The sequence below is a fragment of the Alexandromys fortis genome, unplaced genomic scaffold (assembly GCF_014885135.2).
Source record: "Alexandromys fortis isolate MF-2015 unplaced genomic scaffold, M_Fortis_MF-2015_v1.1 scaffold_79, whole genome shotgun sequence".
Classification (NCBI taxonomy): Eukaryota; Metazoa; Chordata; class Mammalia; order Rodentia; family Cricetidae; genus Alexandromys; species Alexandromys fortis.
Window position 1 is genome coordinate 6,479,407 of NW_026067964.1, and position 27,220 is coordinate 6,506,626.

Here is a 27,220-nt window from a genome sequence, read left to right on the forward strand (position 1 = left end):
TGGTCTGGCAGCTTCAATGGGTCACGGGTACCTGATCCCAGATCAAGGTCAGAGACCTGCAACCAACCGGCCAAAAGGGCAGTGTGCAGACGAGCAGGCAGCGACCTCAGTATTTTTTTTTTCTTATCTTGCTTCTCGGTGTTTCCACCCATCTCGGAGACCAATCTCGACGTCTCCTCCTTCAGGCAGCTTCCCAGCTAGCCCCTGCCCCAAATCAAAGGCTGGTGGGCGTGTTGGACCTGGCCAAGGCTGGGAAAACCAAGCCACTGTATAAAGAGACTGCAGCCACCAGGCAACACAGGCTTTGCTACTGGACCCCACTCGTCTCCAGTCCACAACTGTATCCAGAGCCACTTAACTACACCGGAAAGATGGCACCGGTGGCCGGCAAGAAGGGCAAGAAGGTAAGCCTGCAGGGAACCTGAGGGCACTCTCAGAGGCACCACCAGCTGGGCACCCCAACGTCAGTGAGGGCAGAGGGGTGTTTGGGGCCCGGCTGTGGTCCTCCTAGTTGGCGGCCTTGGATCAGAAGGGACACCCAGAACTTCTATGTGACCTGGGGCTTCTCCTACAGAACGCACTCTAGACAGTTTCTGTCCCCGCTCCCCTCCCCCGCCCCTCACCTCCGGTTCCACTTTGGACCTGTATGTGTGGGATGATTGTCTTCTGAACCCAGGGCACCCCCACAAACACTTCGGAAGTCAGGGCGCCCCCTCTCGCCCCTCTGATTCTCAACACTTCCTGAGTGCACCATCTAGTGGAGGTGGCCCTGGCTGGTGGATTGCGGGGTGTCTGGAGGGGTGTCGGTGCAGGAGGAGCAGGCAGCTGCGGAGCCCACCTGACTGCCCGACGGTTCCTGGCTCGCGCCACCTCTCACCCGACATCCTGCCAGCTGCCGCTAGGAAAACAGGACTGTGGGAAAGTGATGGTAGGTTTTATCCACAGCTTGTTTCAAGACCACAGAAAAATGCCTCACACGAGCACCAAAAACAGTTTCAGAAAAGAATAAGTAGGTTGATTGTAAAACACCGAGGAAGGGCTGTTCGTAGAGTTCTAAAAACCAAAATGCCCTCGGGTCCCACTCCTGCCTAACAAGAAGCTCGTTTCTGCTTCCCAGTGGCCTGCTGGACACAGGAGTTCAGTCCAAATCAGACCTTGTGGGTTAGAGGAAGGAGGGATGGATGGGGAGGAGGGTATAAACTCGGCTCTGATATCAAGCCCACCACAGAAGACCCCAAGAGATGGCTGGGAGACAGATGGAGCCAGGCTGACTCAGTACCCTGCAAGAAAGTAAGGCATGTCCTGCTGAGATACCACCTGGTGTGCCCAGTTTGTAAAGGGAGAGGAACAGATTCCAAAATTCTCAGGGGAGAAAGCTAATCTTGTTCATATTTGGCAACATCGTGCCCCAGAGGGTGATGGATAAGCGTAGTATAAGAAGGCTGTATGGTTCAAGCTTTTGAATTATGGCTAGCCCATAATTTACTAAATGATGTCCCCCACCCCCATCCCCCCTAGACACACACTCATTTGACCCCATTTGGAAAATCATGGATTCTAATCCACTTCCCAAACTCAAGCTTAGAAACGCCACCATTTTAAAGATGACTCTCTAGCAGGGTCTGATGGCACGGGATGAAATCCCAGCACTCAGGAGAAAGAAGCAAGAGGATCCTAGATCAAGACCAGCCTTAGCTGCACAGTGACACAATGTCTGAAAAAAACTGTGTGTGTGTGTGTGTGTGTGTGTGTGTGTGTGTGTGTTGGGTGGTCTTTAGAGAATTATCAAGAAACAAGTGGCGTAAGGGTGCCTCCCCAATACATAAATGCTAAAATAAGGGCAGTAATATGCATGCCTATATATCTGCATTTTAAAGATGTTACAAGGACACATAGTCACTGCAGAAAAACAAATGGTTAAAATACAAAGAAAAGAGCCTGCAATTGTATTGATATATATTCTGCTAGTTCCCTAGGCTGATCCATGCTTTTAAAAAATAAGCTGCTGTTACATATACTCCTTTGTAAAAATTTCACACACACACAAACTGAGTCTAAGTGTTCATTACTATGCCTTAGAGATCCCTGAAACAAAAATGCCTCTGGTCTGCAAGCCCCTTGCCCAAGGACAGACAGTTCCTGAAATGCTGGAGGCTGTTGTTTATGGGAGATAATAAGCCACAAGTTTTCACTTTCCTAAACAAGTTTGTTAGATGATTCTGCACCAAATGTGCTCGCTCACGTGTGGGTGGGAGGTTCACAGACTGGAGGTTTGTCAGGATGTATGCTTGCCCCGATGAGAAACACAATGTATTATGGGTTTTCCTTCTTACGCAGCTACAGACTGTGAGTCTGGGTCATTTCCTGTTATTCTGGGTATGGACCAGAGCCCATCTCCCTGGCCGGTATTTAATTAAGTCTTGCTTCAAATTTGTTCTAAACTGTGGTCGTGGTCTTAGTCTCAGTCAGTGGGATTAACAAAACAACACTGCACTGTTTAGCTTAGGAACAAAGAAATTCTGATGTCTAGGGAATTAAAAACTTAGTAGAAGTTTTTAATCTAAGAGTATGCTGGCATAATCGCTAAACGGTATGATTGGCATGATAATTAAATCACCACTCCCCCTATTTCCAAGGATCAGATGCCTGGCCGTTCTGTATATTAAAATGTTGTGTTACTAAAACTTGAGAATATGCTCAGTGAGCACTGGTAACTGCCACAATCTCACTAGTTCTTTCTGCCCAGAGCAACTCATAGCTTATTTCTGGGACCATAGTTCATGTGACTGATACACACGTACATATATAACACATACATATACAATTATGTATATAGAACATGTATATATGTGTGTATACACGTACACCTATATACTACATGTGTATACTTGTTCATTTTAGACATAATATTTAGACACATTATAGTCATGATGAATATTTGGCTTTCAAGATTGCACAATAGCAACTCTGTATCTTTACAGCTGTTTGTTAACTCACAGACTCCCAGGCTTGAAAGTGTTTGGGGTCTGAAAGGAGGAGAAGGCAGCAGGGAGCACACATCCTCATGTAAATTCCAGCTCCGCCGTGAAAATGTCAACGGTTTCCCGCTGAGCACTTGCTATCACAATGGCCTGGGTGGGATGGAGAGGCAGAGGGTTAAAATGAAGGAGGCTTTCAGAAGATGGGAGGAATTTTGGTGTGAAAGCCTGTGACTCCTCGAGCGGTTCATGTAGCCTGTGTTCTCGCCTTGTTTCTAAAAAACGCACAGATGTGGCTAGTAAACAGAATGTAGTAAGCGTGCACACTGCAATGTGTCGCCAGAAAGATTTCCTTTCTCAGCGCTGCCCCGCCCCCTCACCTCTCTCTTCAATCAAATCTAGAAGCCGCTTAAGGACGAGATAGTCATAAGGACCTTGAATAAATTATTCACAGACTCTGGGCTTTAATTCCCCATTTCTAAAATCAGAGCGAGAACTAGGGTATGTTTAATTTAAAGCGCATGATTCTTAGAAACCGCAAAAACAGTTATACTAGTAAATTACTTTTGAATCCATAAAACCCCTTTCCAATTCACAATTCAAAATCCATCTCTTGCACCTGAGCACAGTGGCAATCGTTCCACAGCAGTGCAATGGAAGAGCTCTGGGGAGTGGACTGGAAACCATCCACGAGTGCCGTGCCTGTCACTTCCCTGTTCTTGGCAGTGCGTACTTACAAACTTGTGGGTGCGTGACAGATCTGCCGCTGCAGAGCATGCCAAGCACGGAGCCCATGAGTGATTTGGCCACCTCTGTTCTGGCTGTACCAGGTGTCATGTGACTTTTCAGTCTTCTACCAGACGGCATTCTATGCTACCCCAACCTCTCTGGCAGTGTTAACCTCTCTCTAGTTTCCTGATAGAACAAGAAGGCTGTCCGTCGTCCTTTAAGAATACGCACAGCTGGTGATGGGTCTCAGTAGCAGAGTTCTTGCCTAGCATGCGCAAGATCCCAGGTTAAATTCCCAGCCCTTCTAAAAAAGAAAAAAGATGTGCTTCATCAGAGTGGCCATAGTTTACAATCTATTATGTGTTTTATAAGGAGCTAGAGGAAAAGAATTTAAGGATCCCAACCCTCCTAATGATAAATAATTGAAAGAAATTGAAATCCTAATTGCCCCAATTTGCTCATTATTCACTGTGAATATGAACTGAATTATCATTTTATGCCCACAAGTATATAAAATATATGCAAATGAGAAAATATGTGCTCTTCTTTTATGCTGCTGGGGATAGAACCCTGAGTCTCAGGCATGTTAGGCAAATGCCTTACCACTTTGCTATACATCCAAGTACTTCTCCGTGTGTACTGAAAGACACCCAGGCTCTACACATACCACAAACCCAGTACACACACACGAGTATGCCAGTTTTCAATAGCTGAGCATTCTAAATAAATTAATGTATAAAATACATAATAGATTAATGTATATAATCCATATGTATGTTTCTGATGTTGATGCAAAAACCCAGCTTTCGCCCCACAGGGATGCGACATTTATTCTGGAGTCAATCACTCTGAGTGATTATGGCTCAGGTCACTCTAAGCTCCAAGTTCCACTTTTGTACTAGTTTGATGAAGTTTTATAGCCATACAACAAAGATAGTTATAAGTCAAGGCACTCATTCAATACATTAGTGGAAACATTAGGTAGGCCAGTTACAGCAGAGCAGAGAAACTCTGTTACTGGCCTCGGACACTATGCCAGTGCCAGAAGAGCAGAGAAACACTGTTACTGGCCTCAGATACTATCCCAGTTACGGCAGAGCAGAGAAACTCTGCTATTGGCCTCAGATACTATCCATTAGCATTCATAGACCATTGGCTGCTTGGAAACTGGGGGTCTGTTCCAGAGGATTTACCTAATGGTCACAAAGATGTTAGGTCAAATGTACACACACATGAAGACAATTAATGGTCATAAGAGGAGCAAACGTCTGAGATAATTTGGCTCCGGACTTCAACATTTGAACCTCTCCTCATGACTGAAGTTCTTTTTTTAAATTACTTTATTTATTTTTTTTTTGTATATGAATGCCATATCTGCTTGTACACCTTTATGACAGAAGAGGGCATAAGTTCCCACTAGAGACGGTCGTGAGCCGCCATGTGGTTGCTGGGAACTGAACTCAGGACCTCTGAAAGAGCAGCCAGTGCTCCTAACCGCTGAGCCATCCCTCCAGCACTGTCACTGAAGTTATAACTAGCTAGTCATCCTCGCAAAGGTAGAAACTCATTCACACTAAGAGTGTTAAAGGAACTACGCTTTTCGAGAATACGTTTGCAAAAGCACTAAAGGTAGAACTTCTCTTTGAAACTCATCCTCCTTCTCTCCCTCGTCTGGAAATTCAGGGCATCCTAGAACGTTTAAATGCTGGAGAAGTTGTGATCGGAGATGGAGGATTTGTCTTTGCTCTGGAAAAGAGGGGCTATGTAAAGGCTGGACCCTGGACCCCGGAAGCGGCTGTGGAGCACCCGGAGGCAGGTTGGTGCATGCTCCGTTCTAAACTATGGTAGTGTGTGCTATGTTGAATGAACTGCAGAGCCAAACACGAGACAGGAGCATGCTTGCAGGGTTTCCCATACCTGCTACTGAACCCGAGCTCTTGCTGCTAAGCACAAAGGCTGTGCCTGCTTCTATTGGTGGCCACCTGGATCCTGCCCTTCACTTTAGACGAGTCTAGAACTTGGATCATTGTCTTTTTCTCTGTGCCCCGCCCCCCACCAATCTATGTATATCCAGTATTCATAAAGGCAATCCACTCTGCAGTTTGGTAATGCCTGAATCTTCTTTCCAGTGAACTTTTGCTTTGTCACACCTCAGCCACCCACCCTAAAATTTGCCATTACCAAGAGACGCCCACCTAGCATGTGCCGACAACAAGCCCCATTTGGCTCCCACCTCCAGTCTTCTGTCCCTTCTCTGTAGTTTTCCCATTCCTCCATCTTATGAAGATCCTCCACCTTTCGTTCCAACCAGCTTAGAGACTGATCATTCTCCCCCAAGTGTCTATCATTCTCTTATACAAGTTAGGGTCCATGGTGCCACACGGTGTCCCTCCATCGTGATTAGCCAACGAGTTCTGTTCACACTACTGCAGCTCAGGCCTGTCTGCGGTCCGCTGTCCCCCGTCTGTACCCTTCCCGTGTGCCTTTTCCCCGCTTTACCCTTGAAACCACCAACCGATAGTGACCAGAAAGTGCTGCTGGGATTAAAGGCTTGCCCCACCACCACCAGCTGAGAACTCACATCTCATAAGAAGGAGGCAAAGTGAACCCCCAAAATGGGGCGTCATTTTAAATCTCAAAACCAGGCCCCAGTGATGCACTTCCTCCATCAAGGCCACACCTCCCAATCCTTCCTAAATAGCTCCACCCACTGGGGACCAGGTATTCAAACATGAACCTGGGGAGTGTGAGCCTTCTCAATCAAACTACCACAGGACCCTTTCTCAAAAAACAAGCAAACAGAAACTCAAAATTATCTTTCAAAAAAAAAACAAAACAAAAAAAAAAAAAAGACACTGGGCTAATCGCATACTATCCCTGAGGTTTAAAGCATAATCTTTGGGGTGCCAGGCTAGTAGGCCATTTACACTCTGTTCCCTTTTCAGCTGTCTGTCCTGCCGCTCTCCAGCATCTCTTTGGTGTTTGTGTAGACTTCCTTCATTCCCCCAAATGCCAGACGTGACCTTTCATTGTGTTTGCTCAGGCTGTTCCTACTGCAGGGACTTCCCTTCCCCACCTCCACCTGGCTAGAACCTGGACAGCTCCAACCTGCAGCCCCAGTGACTTCCTTTCCCCATGGTAGGAAGTAGCTTCTGCAGAGCCCCTCCACACACTGCTTTGGTCAGGTGTCCTTGAATGGATCATAGATTTCCCAAGAACAAGACAAGATTGTCCCCTCGTGTTTATTCGTGGACTTTCACAAAGAATCAGTGAGTGGAGAGCAAGTTGACAAGGAGCAGACTAAGCCAAGAGCACAGCGCCATAACCCCTGCCCTCTCCAGCCACCCGACCATCCAGCCATGACAGTCTTGAGAGAGGTCCCAGGAGACCCAGAGTTCCCCCTCCTTAAGCCCAGATATGTGAGTGCCGAGCCGCTGAAACAGCCATTCTGATGTCTGCCCACCTGAGAGCCTCTCTAGAAAGCGTTGCACGTGGGTGAGTGGGTGACCTCACAGCTTCGCTTGTGCCCTTCCCAGTTCGCCAGCTTCACAGGGAGTTCCTCAGAGCTGGCGCGAACGTCATGCAGACCTTCACGTTCTACGCCAGCGAGGACAAGCTGGAGAACAGAGGGAACTACGTGGCGGAGAAGATATCCGTGAGTACCGTGCACCCCGGCCACCGCCTGTGAAGGACGGCGCAGACACACCACTCCCAAGAGAAAAGATGGAGTTTTGCTTTATAACCAAAATAAGAGACGTGTGACTCACTCTCAGGACTGAGTCGCACGTGTTAAGATGAACCGGAAGGCATTTATGAAGCAGATTAAGACTGCAACAATGTATCCTGCTCCTCCATTGCTAAGCAAAGAGCCGTCTTTGCCAGTCCACACATCTCTCCCGTTTCTGAGACAGGCTCTCATTATGCAGTCTGGAACTCACGGGGATCTGCCTGCCTCTGCCTCCCAAGTCTGGGATCAGAGGTGTGCAGAGCACAGGGGGGCAGCAGCCTGAGAAGCACCCAGTTCAGCTGCGGTTGCTTCTGTTGGGGTCAAAGCACTTGCTCACCAAGGCTGAGGTTTTGTCCTTTCTAAAATTCATTGGGAGTTCTAAAATTCCAACAGCTGAAATGACCTGTGGTACTGAGTGTCCTGGGTTTTGTGTGTGTGTGTGTGTGTGTGTGTGTGTGTGTGTGTGTGTGTGTGTGTGCGCGTGCGTGCGTGTTGGGTTTTTCAGATGGTGGTTGGTTGATTAGCTTTGTTTTTTTTTAAGGATTAGCTTTGTTTTTTTTTTGTGTGTGGGATTTTTGTGGTTGTTGTCTGCAGAGTGAGGGGTGGAACCCAGTACCTCAGAGCCCTGCCCACAAGTGACACCCCAGGTCAGGTGGTCCTATGTGCACCCCTAGCCACTCAGGAGACTGAAGAGAGAGCGTCACTTAGACCCAGGAGTTGAAGGTGACAGGGTGAGACCATCTCAGCACAAAACAAGCTGGCCCGGGTTGCACATGCCTGTGATCCCAGCACTTGGAAGATGAAGGCAGGGGTATCAAGAGTTTGAGGACATCCTGGGCTAAATGAGACCCCACTTCAAAAAACCAAATGGAAATGCCGTCCTCCAGGCCAGTTCAATCTTACATGTCTAAGCGATTAGAATGTGCCTTGCTTGGTGTGTATTTATTGTTATGTGAGAAATATACATACATAGTCATGAACTTAGTCATCATCCTAACTGAATTTCAGTCTTATTAATCGTAAAAGCTATTACCCATTGTCACCACCACAACAGTTCAGGCTAGGTGTTAGAAAATTCTTCTTTAGTTCTTTTTTCACGTAAAAACTGCTAATCCTCTCATAGATTTTTGACAGAGCTGGAGCCTAGATATGACCACTGTGTTCATTGTGGCTTTTGTGATTATTAATGTAGTTTTAAAAAAGTCTGGGCTCCATAAACCATTGATCTACATAACCCTTGTTTCCTGGGATAAAGGCGGTGATTTTAAAAGTAAAATTGAAAGGTGGGCGTAAGTCTTTTCAATTTCACTTGTAAATTGAGATGTGTCCTCCACTTCCCACCCTAGGGTCAGAAGGTCAACGAAGCTGCCTGTGACATTGCGCGGCAGGTGGCAGATGAAGGCGACGCTTTGGTGGCGGGAGGTGTGAGTCAGACACCTTCATACCTTAGCTGCAAGAGCGAAGTAGAAGTCAAGAAAATATTCCAGCAGCAGCTGGAGGTCTTCATGAAGAAGAATGTGGACTTCCTCATTGCCGAGGTAAGCGAGGAGTTCCATGGCCAGACCCCTTTCTATAACCTGCTCTCGAGATGTCAGCGTGGGGTGGTGGTCAAATCTCAACGAGAAACAATAATATTTAGCTTTTGAGATCTTTTTCCATCTCAGACTTGTGCTAGCGTTGACTCAGTTGGTCTAACACAGTAATTTTCAAATCTTTTTCTTCAATTTACACTAAGAAACTGTCACTCCGTCCTCTTCTGTGTCACAAGTGCTTAGTAAATGGGTTATCATTAGATGGATCCTTAAGTAACAATAGATAATAATAATAATAATAAATATAATAAAGTATATAATATTACTTATACAATTATATTTATAATTGTTATCAATAATGTAATAATTAATAGATATATGATAATAGGTATTCTTATCGTTTTGTGGGAAACATGACTAAGGTGTTCTGCCCTTCACTGATTTTAGTATTTCGAGCATGTGGAAGAAGCTGTGTGGGCAGTAGAAGTATTAAAAACATCTGGGAAACCTGTGGCTGCTACCATGTGCATTGGGCCTGAAGGAGACCTGCATGGCGTGTCCCCCGGAGAGTGTGCAGTGCGGCTGGTAAAAGCAGGTGACGATAGATTTCCCTTTGCCCAGTTCGCCTCTAGTGAACTTTTAAAATAACATAGAGAAAACGCACGCTGTTTCAGGAATCCACACATGCTGTGGCATGTACCAAGGAAATACATACAGAAAAGCCACAGATTTACTTTGAATACATGTGGAGGGATATGCATGTCTACATGTTCGTGTGTGTATGTGTGTGTGTGCACATGGTGTGTGTGTGCACATGGTGTGTGTGTGCACATGGTGTGTGTGTGCACATGTGGAGGCCCAAGGTGACCGCTGGATGTTTACCTCCCGTATTGCTCTTCGCCTTACTTCTTAAGACAGGGTCTCTCGCTGAACCTGGTGCTCATGGATTAGCTAGACTGGTGGCCACTGAGCTCCTGGAAGCCACTGGCCTCGCTACATCAACACTAGTGCTACAGGCGTGTGCCACTACGCCCAGCTTTGTACGTGGGTGCTGGGGATCTGAACTAGGGACCCATTGAGTCATCTCTCCAACTCATAAAATTTATGGTTTTAAGGAACGGTAAAATTTCATTCTTGGATCCCTAAGCCACAAATGCATGGCAGCCTTCGGAAAGGGGCAGCCAGACATATGGCTGGAGGTTTAATGCTTAGAAATAAGAATGTTTGGGTAAGTCAGAAGAAACATTAGGAGAAATTGTGTTTTATTTAAACGTGTCTCAAGTCGAGACTCTTTAAACATTAAAATTCAAAGTTAGTTGTCTCTTTGCCAAAATTTTTCCTTTCTCATGGTGGCCAGCTTGCTTTGCTTCGTGTAATTGGTATAATAAATCAAAAGAAACTTTGATATGAAATACTGACCACCTAATATATCTTTTTATCCAATTTCTGTTCCTAACATTGGGTTTCATTTCAATTAGGGGGAACTCGCAGGCTGTTTTCTAAACTGTCGCATTTTAAATCCAAGTTATAAGTCAGTGTCAGGGGGAGAGCGAGCCCAGTCTGAACTGGAGACACTTCGGTGATGTGTTTTATTTATGATTCTTATCCACCTCCTGATTTTTCATAAAAATAGTTTTCATACTTGTCATTAACAGTAACAAATATTTATATTTAGGAAGGAAATTGTATAATTCCCTAATTTTATGGGAAATATAAAATGAGGGGGGTAAGTTAGCTATCTTCAAGAGGATGAGGGGCAACTCCATCATTTGTGTCGGTGACTGGCAGGCATGCGGGGCCTGCAGCTAGGCCTCACCCGTCATTCTGCTGGCCTTTTGCACTCTGTGCTTCGGTTATAGCTTCACGGGTCCTCACTTATTTCATTCATCTGTTTAAAGTCTGGCCCCTCACTAGATTAACATCTGTACGGTGGAGACCAGGTCTGTCTAGGTCAGCCTTGAGTACCCTGTGGCTGGACAAGTGCCTATCCCAGCATGGGTTTTTAATAACCCCTGTCTAACAAACCCAAACCATCTTCCAATGTTTAGCTCCAATTTTATTTCCATGCGTCTGGCACGATCATCCCTGCCCTTCAAGTGCGTCGCTTTCTACGTTTGCCACTCATTTGGAATGTCTTCAGATGATAGCTTTCCATCTGTGAAAATGCTGCTAGTCAGATGTATTTAGAATATGCCATGCTAAACCTAGGTGTGCATGGATCTCCACTGCACACCTAGCAGAATCTTTGACACCTCTTTCTATTGTGTCAACATCCAAGAAGGAAATGCAATGAATAGCCATTACCTAGTTTAATTCATCATAAAATATTACCTTGCATCCATGGGCCAAATTTTGCAAAGTCCTGAGCTAAAATATAAAGTCTGTGACATCAGAGACCATATTGTATTTATATTTCCTCTTACAAGGAATCTTACGTCTAGCAAGTATCTAGGAAATAGCCAACCAACATATAATTAATAAATCAGTACAATAAAAGTTAAAAAAAGAAAGAAACTATGAGCACTTCACATTCAAAATCAAAGTAAAAAAGATCAAGATCCAGGTGAAAATGGGTGTGTGCATGCACCTGTAACCTCAGTGCCAGGGAAGCTGCAGCAGGAGGATTGCTGCGAGTTTGAGACCAACCTAGGCTACAAAGAGAGAATTAGTAAGATAATAAACAAACAGAGGTAGGTTGGATGGCTCTCACTGAGGCCAGGCGGCCAGCACGCTCCTGCCTGAGACTGGCCTGTCCCCTAACTCGGTGATTGCAGTCTTGCATGGCGAGGCCAGAGCTTTGGTGGGCACTGGATTTGAACTCAGAACCTTTTGCTATCACAGCGGGTGCTCATCGAGCCATCTCCTCCAACCCTTTGCCAAACGTTTTTAAATTCAAAAAGAAGAAAGAGAAGCTCTATTGGGAACTCCTCTCGTTCTGAGAAGATAGAACAACAGCATGCTGTCCCTTCAAACCTTATGGATGAGGAAATTTCCAAGATCATACCTAATGGTTGACTGATCATGATGGGTCCAGACACAGGACAAAATTGACTATAAAGCATCTAAAACATATTTTGTCTCATTTAACCAAACATCACAACCACAGATTTCAGAAGAACACATTAAGGTGACAGCTTCAGGTAGCTTCCAGTCCGAGAGGCTAACATGCAAATGAGACCGTTGGGTGTTAGCCGTTTAGTCACCTCAAGACAAAAGAGGTTTTGGAGATTTCTTTCCCCACACCCCTAATTCTAGACACAAAATTCTTTCTCAAAAATAGAGTTCCAAAATAAACTTTTCCCCCAAATGACTTTCTGCTACAGTGCCCAAGAAGCCCTTGTTAGTTTGTTAGACTTGCCTGGCGAGAGAGGGCATTTATTCCAGCTTCAGATGAACAGCGTGGTGGGGAACACAGGTGCCACCCGGCCGCTGAGAGTGTTAAAAAATGATTGTGCTTGCCACATAATGTCAAACACTGAAAAATTGACCGCTGAAATTTAAAGTTAAAAAAAAAAAGGCTCTAATAATGCCTAAAAAAAAAAAGATGGACAGCCCAGTGTGCTTTAGTGACACTTCAATTATACGAGATTCTTCCAAGCGCTTTTCTCAGAGAGCACTTCCTGGCTGCCGGCCATCGCTCTTGCTCGCAGGTCACGCAGGTGAGTGTGGCGTGAAGACCGGCTGCCATTCTTCAGTTCGTCGCTGAGTACAAGCTTCCCGCTGGAGACAGGAACCCACCAGAGCCTGGTGTCTCCCGCACGCTGACTCGTCCCTCTCGCTTACAGGAGCCGCCATCGTCGGTGTGAACTGCCACTTTGACCCCACCACCAGCCTACACACTGTGCGCCTCATGAAGGAGGGTCTGGAAGGCGCGCGGCTGAAAGCCTACCTGATGAGCCAGCCCTTGGCCTACCATACTCCCGACTGCGGCAAACAGGGCTTTATTGATCTCCCCGAGTTCCCCTTTGGTAAGACAGACGTTTTTATAAATTGTCTCAATCTCTTTGCCGGAGGAATCTCGGATGAATTTATAGAGCCAGGGAGTTTTTGTCACGGAGAGAAATGGCTGTATTGTCATCTCTTGCCCCTCCTTCCCGTCCCTCCAGCCAAAACTCCCATTCTATTAGGCAAGGAAGGACAAATAGAACCACTAAGAGAAACAATAACAATGAATTCAAGAGTGAAACCAGTGACACGTGCCTTACAGTTGATGAAAAGGATGTCCTCTGGGGTGGCAGTCTGTGGGGAGCTCTGACACTGAGGTGTGTGACCTTAGGCAATAGCCAATAGCCTTTCGTCCCTATTTTTTATTTTTTTTTAATCACAAAAGTAAGGTTAAATGACTTATTTTCAAAGCCCTATTCCTGCTTCAAAAAAATATGTTAATTGTGGGGGGGTGGAGAGAGAAATTGAGAGAGAGAGAGAGAGAGAGAGAGAGAGAGAGAGAGAGAGAGAGAGATTACATACACGCGGAGGCCAGAGGAGGGCATCAGGGACCCTACCCTCTCTCTTTCCACATGTTTTAAAGATCGACTTTGAATTTTGTGCATACATGTGTATGCCTATGTGTGGGTATGTGCACGGCAGAGTCCAGATCTGGGGCTGAGGCTATCCTGGCTTTCGCGAGTCACCAGCGTAGCCCCGCCCAGGTCCTCATACTAGAGCAGTGAGTGCTCTCATTCACTGAGCTGTCTCTCCAGCCCTTTTAATATCATTTGTTCCAGGCCTGGAACCCAGAGTTGCTACCAGATGGGATATCCAAAAATACGCCAGAGAGGCCTACAACCTGGGGGTCAGGTACATCGGCGGCTGCTGCGGATTTGAGCCCTACCATATCAGGGCCATTGCGGAGGAGCTGGCCCCAGAGAGAGGATTTCTGCCTCCGGCTTCAGAGAAACATGGCAGCTGGGGAAGCGGTTTGAACATGCACACCAAGCCCTGGGTCCGAGCAAGGTCAGTCCCTCTCAACTCGGGCTGCTTCCTCTGTGTCGAAAAGAGGCCATTAAAGGACCCTGCTCATTTCCTGAGCCATGAGGGCAGGCGGGCTAACTCCTCACCTCAGGGTCCCTCACTGAGCTGTTCATAAACTGTCTTCCTGGTGATTTAAGGAGAAAGCTTCAAGATAGATTGTAATTTAGAGAGCACGCAATGTGAGCCTGCGTTCTAGGAAAGCCCCACCCATGGTGGTGTCCGCTAACGCTGAACTTTAAAGAGTTGAGTGTGGTGGCGCACACCTTTAATCCGGGCACCAGGGAGGCAGAGGCAGGCGGATCTCTGAATCCGAGACCAGTATAGACTACAGACCAAATCAGTGTAGCCATGGCTACGCAGAGAAACCCTGTCTCAACAAAACAAAACAGACAAGCAAAAAGAGTTTAGTTATAGCTTAGGCCTGGGGCAGTTCAATGGGAGAGTGGTTTCGTCTGAGCGGGAACTCCAGCAGCATTAAAAAAAAAAATCAAGAACTGAGTATAGCTTTGTATTAATATTTATATTAATATTTATATTAATGCTCAGTGTTTTGTGTCATGACTTGCAGAGCTGGTAAGGAGGTGGTAAAATGGGCTAGGCCTTTCCTCAGAACTCACATTCCAATGGGGGAGACGAACAAAGAAATAAGGCCCAAACTGGCAACAGGCCAGGCACCTACAATGTTGAGGAAACAGGAATGCCTGAGTCTCACAGGGAGGAAGGACTGAGAAAATCGGTGCTTGGCATAGCGGTGCACACTTGGTAATCCCAGCACTTCGGAGGTGGAGGGGAGGAAATAAGAAGTTCAAGGCCAACCTCAGCTACATAGTGAGTTTCAGTCTGACATGGGTCACACTTTTAGAAGAAAAAAGAAAAAAGCAACAGGAGAAAGACAAGGCTGTTGTTCCGCAGAGTAAGAGCTTAGATTAGAAGTTACAGCAGAAGAGAATGACTGTGTCTGCCAACCAGGACAAGATCAGAGAAGAAGGGCTCAAGAGAGCTGGGTTTTGAAGGCTAAGTAGGATCCCACCAGGTAGAAAAGGAGGATGGGAGCTCCAGGCCAAGGGTAGAAACCGCTTTCAACAGATATCAGTCAGGTACAACCGTGGATGCTGAAGTAGCAAGGCACAGCCCAGTCCCCAAAGAGTTAGCCTAAAAGACAGAGAAATAAACCAGAAAGTTCAAATGACGTGGTAGGCTCAAGTACAGAGACGCACAGCAGCATGGGCTCTGAGTTAATGGTCCACAGCACGAAGGGGCAGATAGGGGTTGATGAAGGAACCCATGGAAGCTGCAGCCGGGGCTGAATTTTGAGGGATGAATTCCATTGCTGGACCAAAGAGCAGCCTGATGGGAGGCACCAAGAGGTGGAAAGAGGGCAGGGTACTGAGAAAGTCTGAGTGGGGCCCAAGTTCCCTAGAAAGCTGATGCCAGGATAAGGAGGGGCGGGTCCATCGTCACTGCTATGCTGGATATGACCTCCCCCCAAGGCGATGGGGAACCCAGGGCAAAGGTAGATTTTCAAGTTTACTAAATGCAATGGCCTTCTAGCCTGTGTAGATGCCTTCTAGACAGGCTGACCAGACATGATGAGGCCAGAAGCAGAAGGAGATGGTGAAAAGAGAACAAAGAAGGAGGAAGGCAGAATCCAGTCACAGGGGCCAACGGGTCTCCAGACAGGTTTAAATGTGGGCACAGGGCGAGAGCGGTAGAGGGAAATTGGGGTGGGTGTGATTGGTCAAGGATGTTATCCACACATAAGAGCGCCAACGTGAAGCACATTGTTGCACAATTAATCTATTCTAATAAAAGTTCTCTGTGTAGCCCTGGCTGTACTGGAACTCACTCTAGACCAGGCTGACCTCACACCAACAGAGATCCACCTGCCTCTGCCTCCTGAGTGCTGGGATTAAAGGTGTGCACCATGACCACATGGATAGTAGAAGATTTTTAAATGTGGCCAGGACACAAGGACAGAAAAGTCATTTATATTTGATAAAAAAAAAATCCTGATTCTAAATTTTAGGCTTTTAGTCTCTATGCTTAGGTTCAAAGAAGGTCTAAAGATTTAAGGGGTGAAAAATGCCTTAGTCTGATTAACAAACACATGTTCTTGGCCATACTTTTAGAGACCAATAAAAGCTCTGAGGCTGTATTGGGGATCCTCTTGTGTGTTTCGGGTGGATTGTGGTCCTGATATGTGTTTTTATTCTGCAGGGCCAGAAAGGAATTCTGGCAGAATCTTCGGATAGCTTCTGGCAGGCCGTACAACCCTTCAATGTCCAAGCCAGATGCCTGGGGAGTGACCAAAGGGACAGCAGAGCTGATGCAGCAGAAGGAAGCCACCACTGAGCAGCAGCTGAAAGAGCTCTTTGATAAACAAAAATTCAAGTCTGCACAGTAGCCACGGGGCAACTGTTCGGGGCAAATTCTTCTATGTCTGAGCCACAAAGTGCACATAGAAGGAAAAGGTGGCTGCAAGGCAATGCTTACGTCCTACCTGTACCTATGCTTGGCCTTAGCTAGACAAAATGAAAACTCACAGAGCGTTTTACAGTTATAAGAGGATGCCCTAAAAGCAAAGAGAGGAAAAGTCCACAGTAAACCCTAGACAGGTTTCCTAAGTGTGTGTCATGTTAGCAGGTGTTCCGGAAATCACTGTAGCAAAGAGAAAGTCACTGGCATGTTAACCCCACTTCCTGTAGGAGGCTGGGACAGAGCAATCACTCAGGGACCATATCATACATGGCACAGCAACCAACTTTATCTAAGGTGTTACTGGCAGTGGACCCCAAGGTCTTTGGAGCATGACCCTTAGTGAGAAACGTTTGATGTAACAGCACTGTAAAACAGAACATAGAAGCGCAAAGAAGAAACAAATTGTCCATTCTGGAATTTTCTGTTCCTATGCCCACCCATCCCACTGCATTAATAAAAGCATGCTACTCGAAAATGTTCAAGGCGATTTTTTTGTGGACCATTAATGGTTTTCAACACTTCAGATATGGAACCCACCCAGGGTCAGTGTGTCATAGAAAACCAATTCTTTGGGACCCAGACCACGGAATTCTGTTCTGAGAATGCCAGCATTAATTTTCTCCAGGCCCAGACTCACTTTAGCCGCTGAAAAAAATGCAGGCGTGCTGGGGAGGGAGACGAGGAGAATAGGTCACTCTCTTTATGCGGCTCAAGAGTGACACCATTGAAGTGCTTCTAAGAACAGTTAGATGTAGAGTAGGGACCCTAGTTGAAGAATTTTAAAAAAAATGATGTGGCCAAGTGTGCTGTCTGCATCGTCAAGGTTCTCTAGAGGAACAGAATGGATAAGATGAAATTGTATTTATTAAAAGGAGTTCATTACAGTGGCTTACGGGCCGTACTCTGGCCAGTTCAACCATGGCTGTATCCCGACAGAAAGTTCACAGGCTTGGGTATCTCAGCTGGTCTTCACTATACAATGGAATCCCCAAGAAGTAGGTTCTACCAGCAAAGGAATGGTTTGGCAACGGGATAGATAAACTTACCACTGAGACTGAGGGCAAACCGGCCAAAGCAAAAGCCTCCTCCTCTCTTATCCTTTTATATAGGCCTCTACTGGAAGGTCCAGTCCATACTTAGGGTGGGCCTTCCAACCTCCAACGATTCAGATTCAGGGTGGGGTTCCCCACTCCAAATGATCTAACCAAGAAAATCCTTCACAGGTATGCCCAGCTGCTTTGGTTTTAATCGATTCCAGGCATAGTCAAATTGACAATAAGATTAATCATCAAAGCAGCTCACACCTTTAGTCCCAGCACTCTAGAGTGTGTAAGTTCTAGACTAGCCTGGTCTCCTTACCAAGTTCCAAGCCAGCTAGGGCTGCATAGTGAGAGCTTGTTTCAAAAAACAGGTAAATAAATTTCTTTTTAAAAAGATAGGTCTGGAGAAATGGCTCAGTGGTTGAGAGCTCTCCTGCTCCCAGAACATGGATCTAAAGCAGCACACCTCTCAGAGGAAACCAAGTAAGAGTGGGGTCTCACCCCTATCTCCAGCCTCCAACCACTGTCCCCCCACCCCTACCTCCAGCCCCCAGCCCCCCACCCCTACCTCAGCCCCCAGCCCCCACCCCTACCTCCAGCCCCCACCCCTACCTCAGCCCCCAGCCCCCACCCCTACCTCCAGCCCCCACCCCTACCTCAACCCTCATCCCTGTTTTCTTTACCATCTGCTCTCTTCTGTTTCTCTCATGTTCTCAAGGCAAGTGTTCAGTATTTTTCCATCTCAGATGATAGAAACGCTACCAGACTTACAGTTGTCTTACTCTGAAAAATGTGTCGCCCTTTAATATTCTTTCCAGAACTTTATTACTGCACAAAATATTATAGCCTTTCATCATTCTTATAGCCTTTGATTTAAAAAAAAAATCTCATCAGATGGAACAATGGTGTTGGGGCTGTTCTTGAACTGTATATCAACACTGGCTCCTAGTGGTAGGCTTCACTATTTGACTGCTTTTTTTAAAAAAAAAATTCAGTTCCCCCTCCAGGCACATATTACTTCCAAACTCTTGTTCATTAAAATTTGAGTTAAATAGATGTTTCTTTCCAGTAAAGTTTTTTTTTTTTTTTAAGTGGAACCAGAGCCCAAGGTAGCTTAGACATCAAAGTCCAAACGCTCCCTTTTAAGGGCAGGATTTCTAAGGCAGGCTGCCAAGTCAGGAAGCGCCCTTGCTAGTCCAGGCAGCCAAGAAGGATGGTGTAGTTTACTTAGCCCCACAGGAGAGTGGAACAAGAACAGATGGTTTATGAAGCTAAGGAGTCGTCCCTTGCCCCGGGAAATAAAACTCCGTGAGTTACTCGAATTCGGCATAAACTGAATCAACTTTTCAGATCATGATCTGGCATTTCTTCACACTTCAGTAAAACACAGTTGCAAAGGACAGCCAAGCAAACGCAAACGCAGACGCATAGGGACATGAGACCTGGACTGGAACAGATCCGAAACTTCAGTTCCCAGCGTCTCCAGATGGGGGCAGCAGCTCGCCAGCAGCGACTACCTGAGAAGCCCCGGCTTTGCTTTGAAGAGCTGTTTCATGCACATAGATTAATGTTACTTGGCAGAAATGTCTGCATCCCTTTTTGTTTTAGTCACTTTTTTTTTCCATCCCTAAGACATGTGAATCTTTGAATAACATCCAGGACAACTAACCCAGCAAGAACGCCTTATATGTCTTCAACCAGATTCCCTAGAATTCTCCCCTGCTGTGAGGACGCTCATGTGCTTCTCAACATTACCGACTGTTTTCCCAAACAGCCACCCTTTCTTTATTCAACAACATGCCCTCAGCCAGTCTGGAACTGCTCACTAGAGCAACGCCCCTGGGTCTGAAACAATAAAGAAGGAGAGAGTCAACTGGAGGGAGGAAAATGGAAGCATACATGAGCGGCTTCGGGAGTAAGCATGCATGGTCTTGTGTTAAAGAACTACAGATGGCCAGGCTCATATTTCTCCGCATCTTCAAAATGCACATCCAGCATCCCAACAACAGCAAAACATGAAAGACCTAAAAATGCAAGGACTTGTTCCAAAGGCAATAGGAAGGGCAGGATACCTGCATAAATTCGCAGGCACACAACCAGGGATGGTAACACTTGCAAATGCAGAGAGCAGCTGGAGGCACCCTGCTGGCCCTGGAGAGGTGACAAGCTAAGGGATAGAAAGTGAGGGGACCGACGTCATCGCGTGTACTGCTGTGAGGGACAGAAATATTGCCAAGCTAGTCCAACACAGCAAAACCATAAAAAGAGAGAAGAGAGAGAGAGAGAGAGAGAGAGAGAGAGAGAGAGAGAGAGAGAGAGAGAGTCAGATTGAGAACAGTATTTTACTCTCGTGAGAACTCCAAGATGACCACTCCATAATCTTAGGACATACTGTAGATTATTATTTTAAGATGTCTTACATTTGTTTATGCTGTGGAATATTTGTTTAATGATGCAAAGATGTGTTGCATTCTTTTATGTTGCATTGTTTAACTCTGTGAAGCTGTTAGTTTTGGCCTGTCTAAAACACCTGATTGGTCTAATAAAGAGCTGAACAGCCAATTGTGAGGCAGGAGAAAGGATGGGTGGGGCTGGCAGGCAGAGAGAATTAATAGAAGGAGAGATTGGAAGGAAGAAGGGGAACAGGAGAGATCAAGGAGTGAGAAAAGAAGGAACCAGCCACACAGCCGGCCATGGAGTCAGAGTGAAAGAAAGATTACAGATGTAAGAAAAGAAAAAAGCCCAGAGGCAAAAGGCAGATGGGATAATTTAAACTACGGAAAGCTGGCTTGAAGCAAGCCAAGCCAAGGCTGGCCATGTATAAGCAACAGTAAACCTCCGTGGGGATGTTTATTTGGGAGCTAGGTGGCGGGCCAAAAGAGTAAAAGAGCAAAACAACCCACAACAAGGACAAATGTGACAATCCTTAATGTGTAGTAAAGAGTTTTCTAAAGAAATGGATTGGTTGGGTGTTTTGTTTTTTTTTTTCAGCTATTAAAATTGAACATACTGAGTGTACTGGCGAATCCCCACAATTCCAATCCTGAGGGAAGCTGAGCCAGCCTGGGCTACGTAGGGAGACCATGTCACAAAACAAAAGAGAAGAGGGAGGAGGAGTGATGGTGGAATGGAAGTGCCCGGTTGCATTTGCTTCTTATTTTAGCATTATAGTTTGTCATTAAATTTGGTTAATTTGTGTGCTATTAAACACATAATGGTTTTTTTGTTTTGTTTTGCTTGTTTGTTTTTTTGAGACAGGGTTTCTCTGCAGCTTTGGAGCCTGTCCTGGAACTAGCTCTTGTAGACTAGGCTGGCCTCGAACTCACAGAGATCTGCCTGCCTCTGCCTCCCGAGTGCTGGGATTAAAGGCGTGCACCACCACCACCTAGCAAACACATGATACTTTTAATGAGGCATTTGACTTATGCTTACTTTTAAATTTGTGAGTTTTCTATGCATATTCTTTACATGAAAATAAGCTTTATTTATTTGTTTGTTTGTTTATTGTTTTTTTTTTTTTTCAAAACAGGGTAGCTCTGTGTAGCCCTGGCTATCGTGGAACTGGCTCTGTAGACCAGGCTCTGCCTGCCTCTGCCTCCTGAGTGCTGGGGTTAAAGTTGTGTGCCACCACTGCCCAGCGAAAATACGTTTTCAAAGGAAGTAATTAGCTTATTTTTAACAAAAATGTATTCCCCCAAATTCCTAAAATGTCATTAGCAATTACCGGTTACATGCAAATTATTTAATGTGCCATTTATAGAGTAAATAAATGTGTCTTTGGAAGGGGTTCAGTTAGACCTACGTGGCCCCATTCTGTGCCTATTTGCTCTGATTTGCCACATGGCCTTCAAAGGAAGAAGATGAAAATCTTTTTAAAATAGCTCAAACCTTTCTCCAGCTCAGTCTGGCCAGTCTTCCAATTATTTGGACTTAATGAGATCTTACTGTTCTTTGGCGAGGTTGACATCACGAACATCTGAACCAGCTTGGTGGGACTCAGCCATTTCTCAAATACACCACCAGGGCAATGCAGCAGGGGTGGGGGTAGCCGATGCCCTTAGAGTCAGGAGGTCAGGAGTTTGGGGCACCCATTCCCGCTGTGCTCCTCCTGTGCTGAGAGAAGCCCAGGAAGTCGTCACTCCTCTCTGGCTCTCCCAACTTCTCTTGCTCTCTGCGATGCCAAACCTTCCTAATTTGATGACACCTTAAATAGCAGCCTCAATCGCTGTCAATATTTACTGAGTGCCACTTGGTGGTGCGTTTCCAGCAGATTTAATTGTTAATTAATTATTCCCGGGCTAAACAGACATCAGAGTAAAATAACACTCACTGTTCGCGGGGGCAGGGCTGCCTTCTGAGTGGCCTTTGCCTGGTACTGAAAACTGAAACCATCACACACACAAACCCAGTACTGTTTCCTAAGGGGGTTTGAGTCTGTGGCTTCTCAGAGTATGGCTGTCTGTTTCCAGGACTGGGAGTTCTCTGTAAGTTTACATAAGCCACAGAAATTCTAGAAACTGTCGTGTGGATAATCCCTGTTTTAGAGTGCTGTGTCTTCCTAGGAAGGGACAGAACTGGCTTCTCACATTTTGGAAAGATGAAAGGTGGGGAATGAGAAATCTCAGAATGGTCCTCTCATGAAGCTATTCTCGGCAGTGCGGTGATGCCCTGTGGGGGGGGGGGCGGGGGGGGCATTGTCAGCCTGGACTGCTCCCAAGGACGTGGGCACACATCAGTTCAGCCTGAAGCCAGCATCCCTGTCTGCACCCCACGCCCCTTCTCAGGGTTACCCAAACAGTGTGCCCAAACGTGGACTGGGTCCTATATGATTTCTGCTTACCAGGGGTGACTTCCTCAAAACTCTGTCCTCCTCCAGGCTAGGAGTGGCCAGTGCCAGCTGTGCCCCCTGAGAGAGGCACCCCAAACCTGAACCAGATGACACAGGACCCAGTCCTGGTTTCTCCCTTTCTGGTACACAGTGCCCTCCTGCAGTTAATTTTTTTTATCCTTCATCCGCACCCTGCTCTGGGAATGGCAGAGGCCTGCGTTCTAGGAAGAGGCCCCAGGGACCCAATGGCTTTCATTGGCCAGCAGATGTTCCTGTCACCAGGTCCAGTGGGAATGGGATGTCTAGTATGGGACTCTAATTTGGGGTGTTCTCATGTCAGATGCAAAGCAAGGTCAAGGTTTTGGGCCATGGAAACTCTGCCAGCCCTTGCCTGGAGTGGTCTATGGAGACTGTGTCTCAGCTCCACCCACAGCGTTGCTCAGGGCAGTCAGATGACCCCTCCACAGGATTCCTTACTCAATTCAGGCCATCTTCTAGAGTGCTTGTACCTTCTCCTCTGAGGTCACGGTGTCAACAGGCTATTACAGTCAGTGTCCGTGGCCTCTGGAGGGAACAAACACCCTTCTGGTCTTGGGGCTGACGTGAAGTCATGAGATGAAGAGGGGGCATTCCTTGAGTGGATGAGACCTCTCCCAGGCTCACCCAGACTCCCTTCTCCTAATAGAGGTATGTGGCAGCTAGGAGGGCAGGCAAAATCCAAGGTCACATTTTGCTGCTGATACCTAAAGAATTAAAGTCTAAAAGATGTGTTCTCCCACAGGACCATAAAATTCAAAATAATAGGGACTTGTGTGGGAAGTCCTGTCCATGTGTTGCTTTTATTGGTTAATGAATAAAGAAACCACATTGGCCTGTGATAGGGCAGAGTAGAACTAGGTGGGGGGCGGGGACTAAACTGAATGCTGGGAGAAAGAAGGTGGAGTCGAGAGAAGCCATGTAGCCCTGCTGGAGACGGATGCCAGATGGAACTTTACCTGGTACGCCACAGCCATGTGGTGACACACTGACTAATAGATATAGGTTAACCAAAGATATAAGAGCTAGGTAGCAATATGCCTAAGTGATTGGCCAAGCAGTGATTTAAATAATATGGTTTCTGTGTGGTTATTTCATGGCCTGAGCAGCGGCCTCCTACAACAGATTGGGTCTCCTACAACAGGGGCTGGAGGGATAGATGGCTCAGTGGTTAAGAGTACCTGTTGCTCTTCCAGAGGATCTGAGTTCAGTTCCCAGCATCCACACGACAGCTCACAGTTCTCTGTAACCGCAGGGGACCCAACACCATCTTCTTGTTTCTGCAGGCACTACACACACACATGTGGCATATGTGGGTGACACTACCTTTTTTTTTTTTTTTTTTTTTTTACCATGGGAGATAAACAGAGTATTTGCTAACAAAGACAGAGACTTCTCTGTTCTGTCTCATTAGGAGCAGGTGAGTCTGTCTGCCATGATGAATTTCTGTGGACATTACTGGGCTAGCAAAATAGTTGTAAGGACCTAGGCACAACCTATTATTCTAAATCTTCAATCAGGTCTTCAAACCTCACAGGGGATCTCTCTTTGTTCTTCAGAGTTCCCCTGAGCCGGTTTCGACCTCAAGGGTTTTGTATTGGGTGCTCCTCAGTCAGATGCCTGTTGCTCTCCTGATTTCCCCTAGGCACTGGCTTCCTGTCATTCATGCCTCAGATCAAATTCTTTCCAGAGGCCCTGCTCAGTGGCCCACCTATCCCAGTCCCCACCTCAGTCACTGCCAAACATCCTTGCTCTCATCCCTCAGGGCGTTCACAAGATCTGCTGTTGCCTACGGGGTCTCTCGGGCTTGTCCCTTAAGCCCTGGGTGGACGAGGACATTGTCCTGCTCCCCTCCTCTGTGAGTTACTTTTCAGGTCGCTGTGACCCAAGACCTGACACAGCGTCTTAAGGGAAGGAACATTTATTTGGGTCACAGTTCCAGTGTTGGGAGCGAAGACACAGAAACATCCATGGCAGAGAAGGTGGCGGAGACTTTCGTATTGTATCGCGGAGGATCAGTAGGAAGAGTTCAACAGGCACCGGAAATAGATCCCACAGTGAAGGCCCACTCCTAGAGAGCCGCGGCAGCTGTGTAGGCCGAGCGGCTCTAAGCCTCGACAACCTTCCCAAACATCACTGGAAAGAACATGTTTAAACATACAAGCCTGCTGGAGACGCTCCACATCCAAACCACAACCCACTGCAGCCCCAGCACCTTCAAGAAGGCCAGGCACAGATGAGGGGCTCAACCATACCAGTTGGGTGGCTATTTGGAAAATAAGGATGTTTCTATGGAGACAAAGAAAGTGGAGGACTGTCAGTGTAGGGGTGAGGGCCAGCATTCTACACCAGGAGAAAGGTTTATTTAAAAAAAAAAAAAAGTGTGTGGTGGGGGCTGTTTGGGCCATTTTCATTGTCTCCCTGGAGGTCCCAACTTCAAAAGTCCTCAGTTGTAGGTGATACGGGGGATCATAATCTCAACTTTTGTAATTAAAAGTATGTCATACTAAACATAAACAAACAAACAAAAATAAATAAACAAGTTTTAAGGCCCAGTAAGAAATCTAAATGTATGAAACAGGTCAATGGTCTGCTCCATACACGCAATCATACCCAATCATTTCCCATTGGGAACTCCATCAAATAAGGAGAAAGCCAGCCAGTTGCGATCCCAGCACAGGACAGGCCAAGTCCTGACTCCCAAATAACCTGGCCACTCCACTCAGCAAACCATTTAGGAAGGAATTTCCGACTGCTCAGAGACCAAACCCCCAACGGAGCGGAAGCCTATTCCTCCCGCCCAGCTCATTCCTCTCTTTCTGTTCCATTTCATGACAGATGGCTCCTTTTCCTTTTTTCTCCCAAACTCCTCACAGGCCAGGTTGGTTGCAGTTCCTCCAGGCTCCAGCTGCAATGTCCCCTGTCCCCACTCTTCTCCCATGAGGCTTGGGCCGCAACCACCCACAGTCCCCTGGGTCCTAGTTCTTTCCGGTTCTTTCCCAGGCCCCTCCCACCAGCTCTTTTAGCGCAGTCAGTGGAGCCTGACCACCTCCCTCCAACTGAGCGCCATCCTCCTAGAAAATTAGAACCATCCAAGACAGTGTCCCAGCCCCACCCTCCTTCCCTGAGAGTCTCTTCCTGCCAAGCCGCTCTTGAAAGAGGACCGCTTTCCATTCTAAGAGTCCAGGCGAGGAGGAAGCCTTCAGTTTGCATCCTCCGTGGTATCTAGGGTCCCACGCCTTACATTTCTGTCTTTTTCAGCCCTTCAGTCCTATCTCCTTCCACTTCTTTTCCTTAGCCACAGCTTCGGTTTGGCACCTAAGCTAAGTGTTAGTTGCCGGGGGAGCTTCCCTGATTCAGGATGACTGGCTGGCCTTAGTGACACCCTATGCTCTGGAGATCTCAACCCCAGCACCTGGAGGCTCCTCAGGGGATTTCCAAGAGCAAAATGGACAGCCTATCAAGAGTCCTGCACCCTCCACCAGGGGTCCCGGGGTCCTCAAGGAATGCTTTCCCTCTGCCGTGTATTCACTGAAAGGCCTCAACCTTGGAGCTGGCCCACCCACCGTGCACTGGGATTCCTACTTGAAAGCCCCAATACTCTATTAAAAACACATCAGCATTCAGCTGAAGGCAGGTCTTACCTAAGAGGCTGTCCTGGGCGATTTAAAGATTACCAGGAAGCCACAGCAACCAGCCCTACTAAGTGTTGGGGGGAAGGGCGAGAACTGTGAATCCAATAGGAACAGAACCTACCAGCCCTACTAAGTGCTGGAGGAAGGGCGAGAGCTGTGAATCCAATAGGCACTTGCAGTTTTCAGATGAATCAGGAGGAGTCTGGCTGGCAGATGGGATCAGCGGTCCTTTCCTAGTCCCACCAACTGTGCCTGGAGCCAGGTGGGCACACAGCGGAAGAATGGCTGACTGGCGGCTAACGAGGGAGGCAGGCTGAAAACGCTGAAGCAGCGAGCACCTGGGACAAGCTGTTCCTCCTCACGGGAGGTGGAGGAATTTAAGAGTCCTGAGTTTCTGAGGGGCCAAGGCTGTGGGGAGGAAGGAGAAGAGCGAGACAGAGTGTAGCAGGAGGATCCGCCCTACTGTGTGCCGGACCACGTCCGTCCACTTCCGCTACCAGGTGCCGCAGCGTCCACATGTTTGTCTTGCAACATGCAGGGCTCCACAGGAATCACGTTGGACTAGTCCGTTACCAGAGCAACGCATTACTGTTTACAAGGCAGATGAGAAAAGAACAACACAGGGTCCATAGACCATCTGAAAGAATGTGAAGATTAGAAAAATAAAATATTGCTACAGAAAACAACAACAACAACAACAAAAAAACTCCCCCTGCCCAACAAAACTCCAAAACCCACTAGGGTGGGAGAAGTACTAGCTACAGATACCTTAAGGTGCACAGGCAACTGGGATTCTATCTGCCACATCTGCCTGTGAAACAAGGGTGATGCACAGCGTGGCTGTGAAACAGAGGCGCTATTACAGAGGAGCATCTCCAGGTGACTGCCCAAGGGTAGCCACCTGTCGGAAGCATATGACTGGCGGGATGAATCAGAGCCATGTAAATTAACCAGCAAGTACACTGTAGGCAGAACTCTGTGTTAGTGAGAGACAAGAGCCTTGACTGTGTGGGCAGGAGTGGGCGTGCGGAGAATGAAAAACAGCTGGGATAGAACAAAACAAATTCCCAGTTCTTCTCTTCCACTGTGGATGCGATTTCGTAGCTGGGCTCGAGTTTGCCACGGGATAAAAGGTGGCCAACAGCAGCATCAGTTAAAGGGCCAGGGGAACCCAGAGAATGGCGTGTGTGTGTTTCTCACAGAAAAGCAAGTCTGATAAAGGACAGGTACTTATTGTGAAGGTGAACTCAAGTGCATAGTTCCTCA

General features: G+C 46.8%; 1 protein-coding gene across 1 annotated transcript; it reads left to right on the forward strand.

Moving 5' to 3' along the window:
• The first annotated feature begins 233 nt into the window (after positions 1–233).
• On the forward strand, positions 234–16,890 carry Bhmt (betaine--homocysteine S-methyltransferase). The gene is made up of 8 exons (XM_050153778.1): positions 234–404; positions 5,391–5,523; positions 7,244–7,362; positions 8,781–8,972; positions 9,414–9,561; positions 12,752–12,934; positions 13,691–13,919; positions 16,155–16,890. Exons 1-8 carry the CDS (start codon positions 372–374, stop codon positions 16,339–16,341), a joined length of 1,224 nt encoding a protein of 407 aa, XP_050009735.1. The 5' UTR covers positions 234–371; the 3' UTR covers positions 16,342–16,890.
• Positions 16,891–27,220: the final 10,330 nt, after the last annotated feature.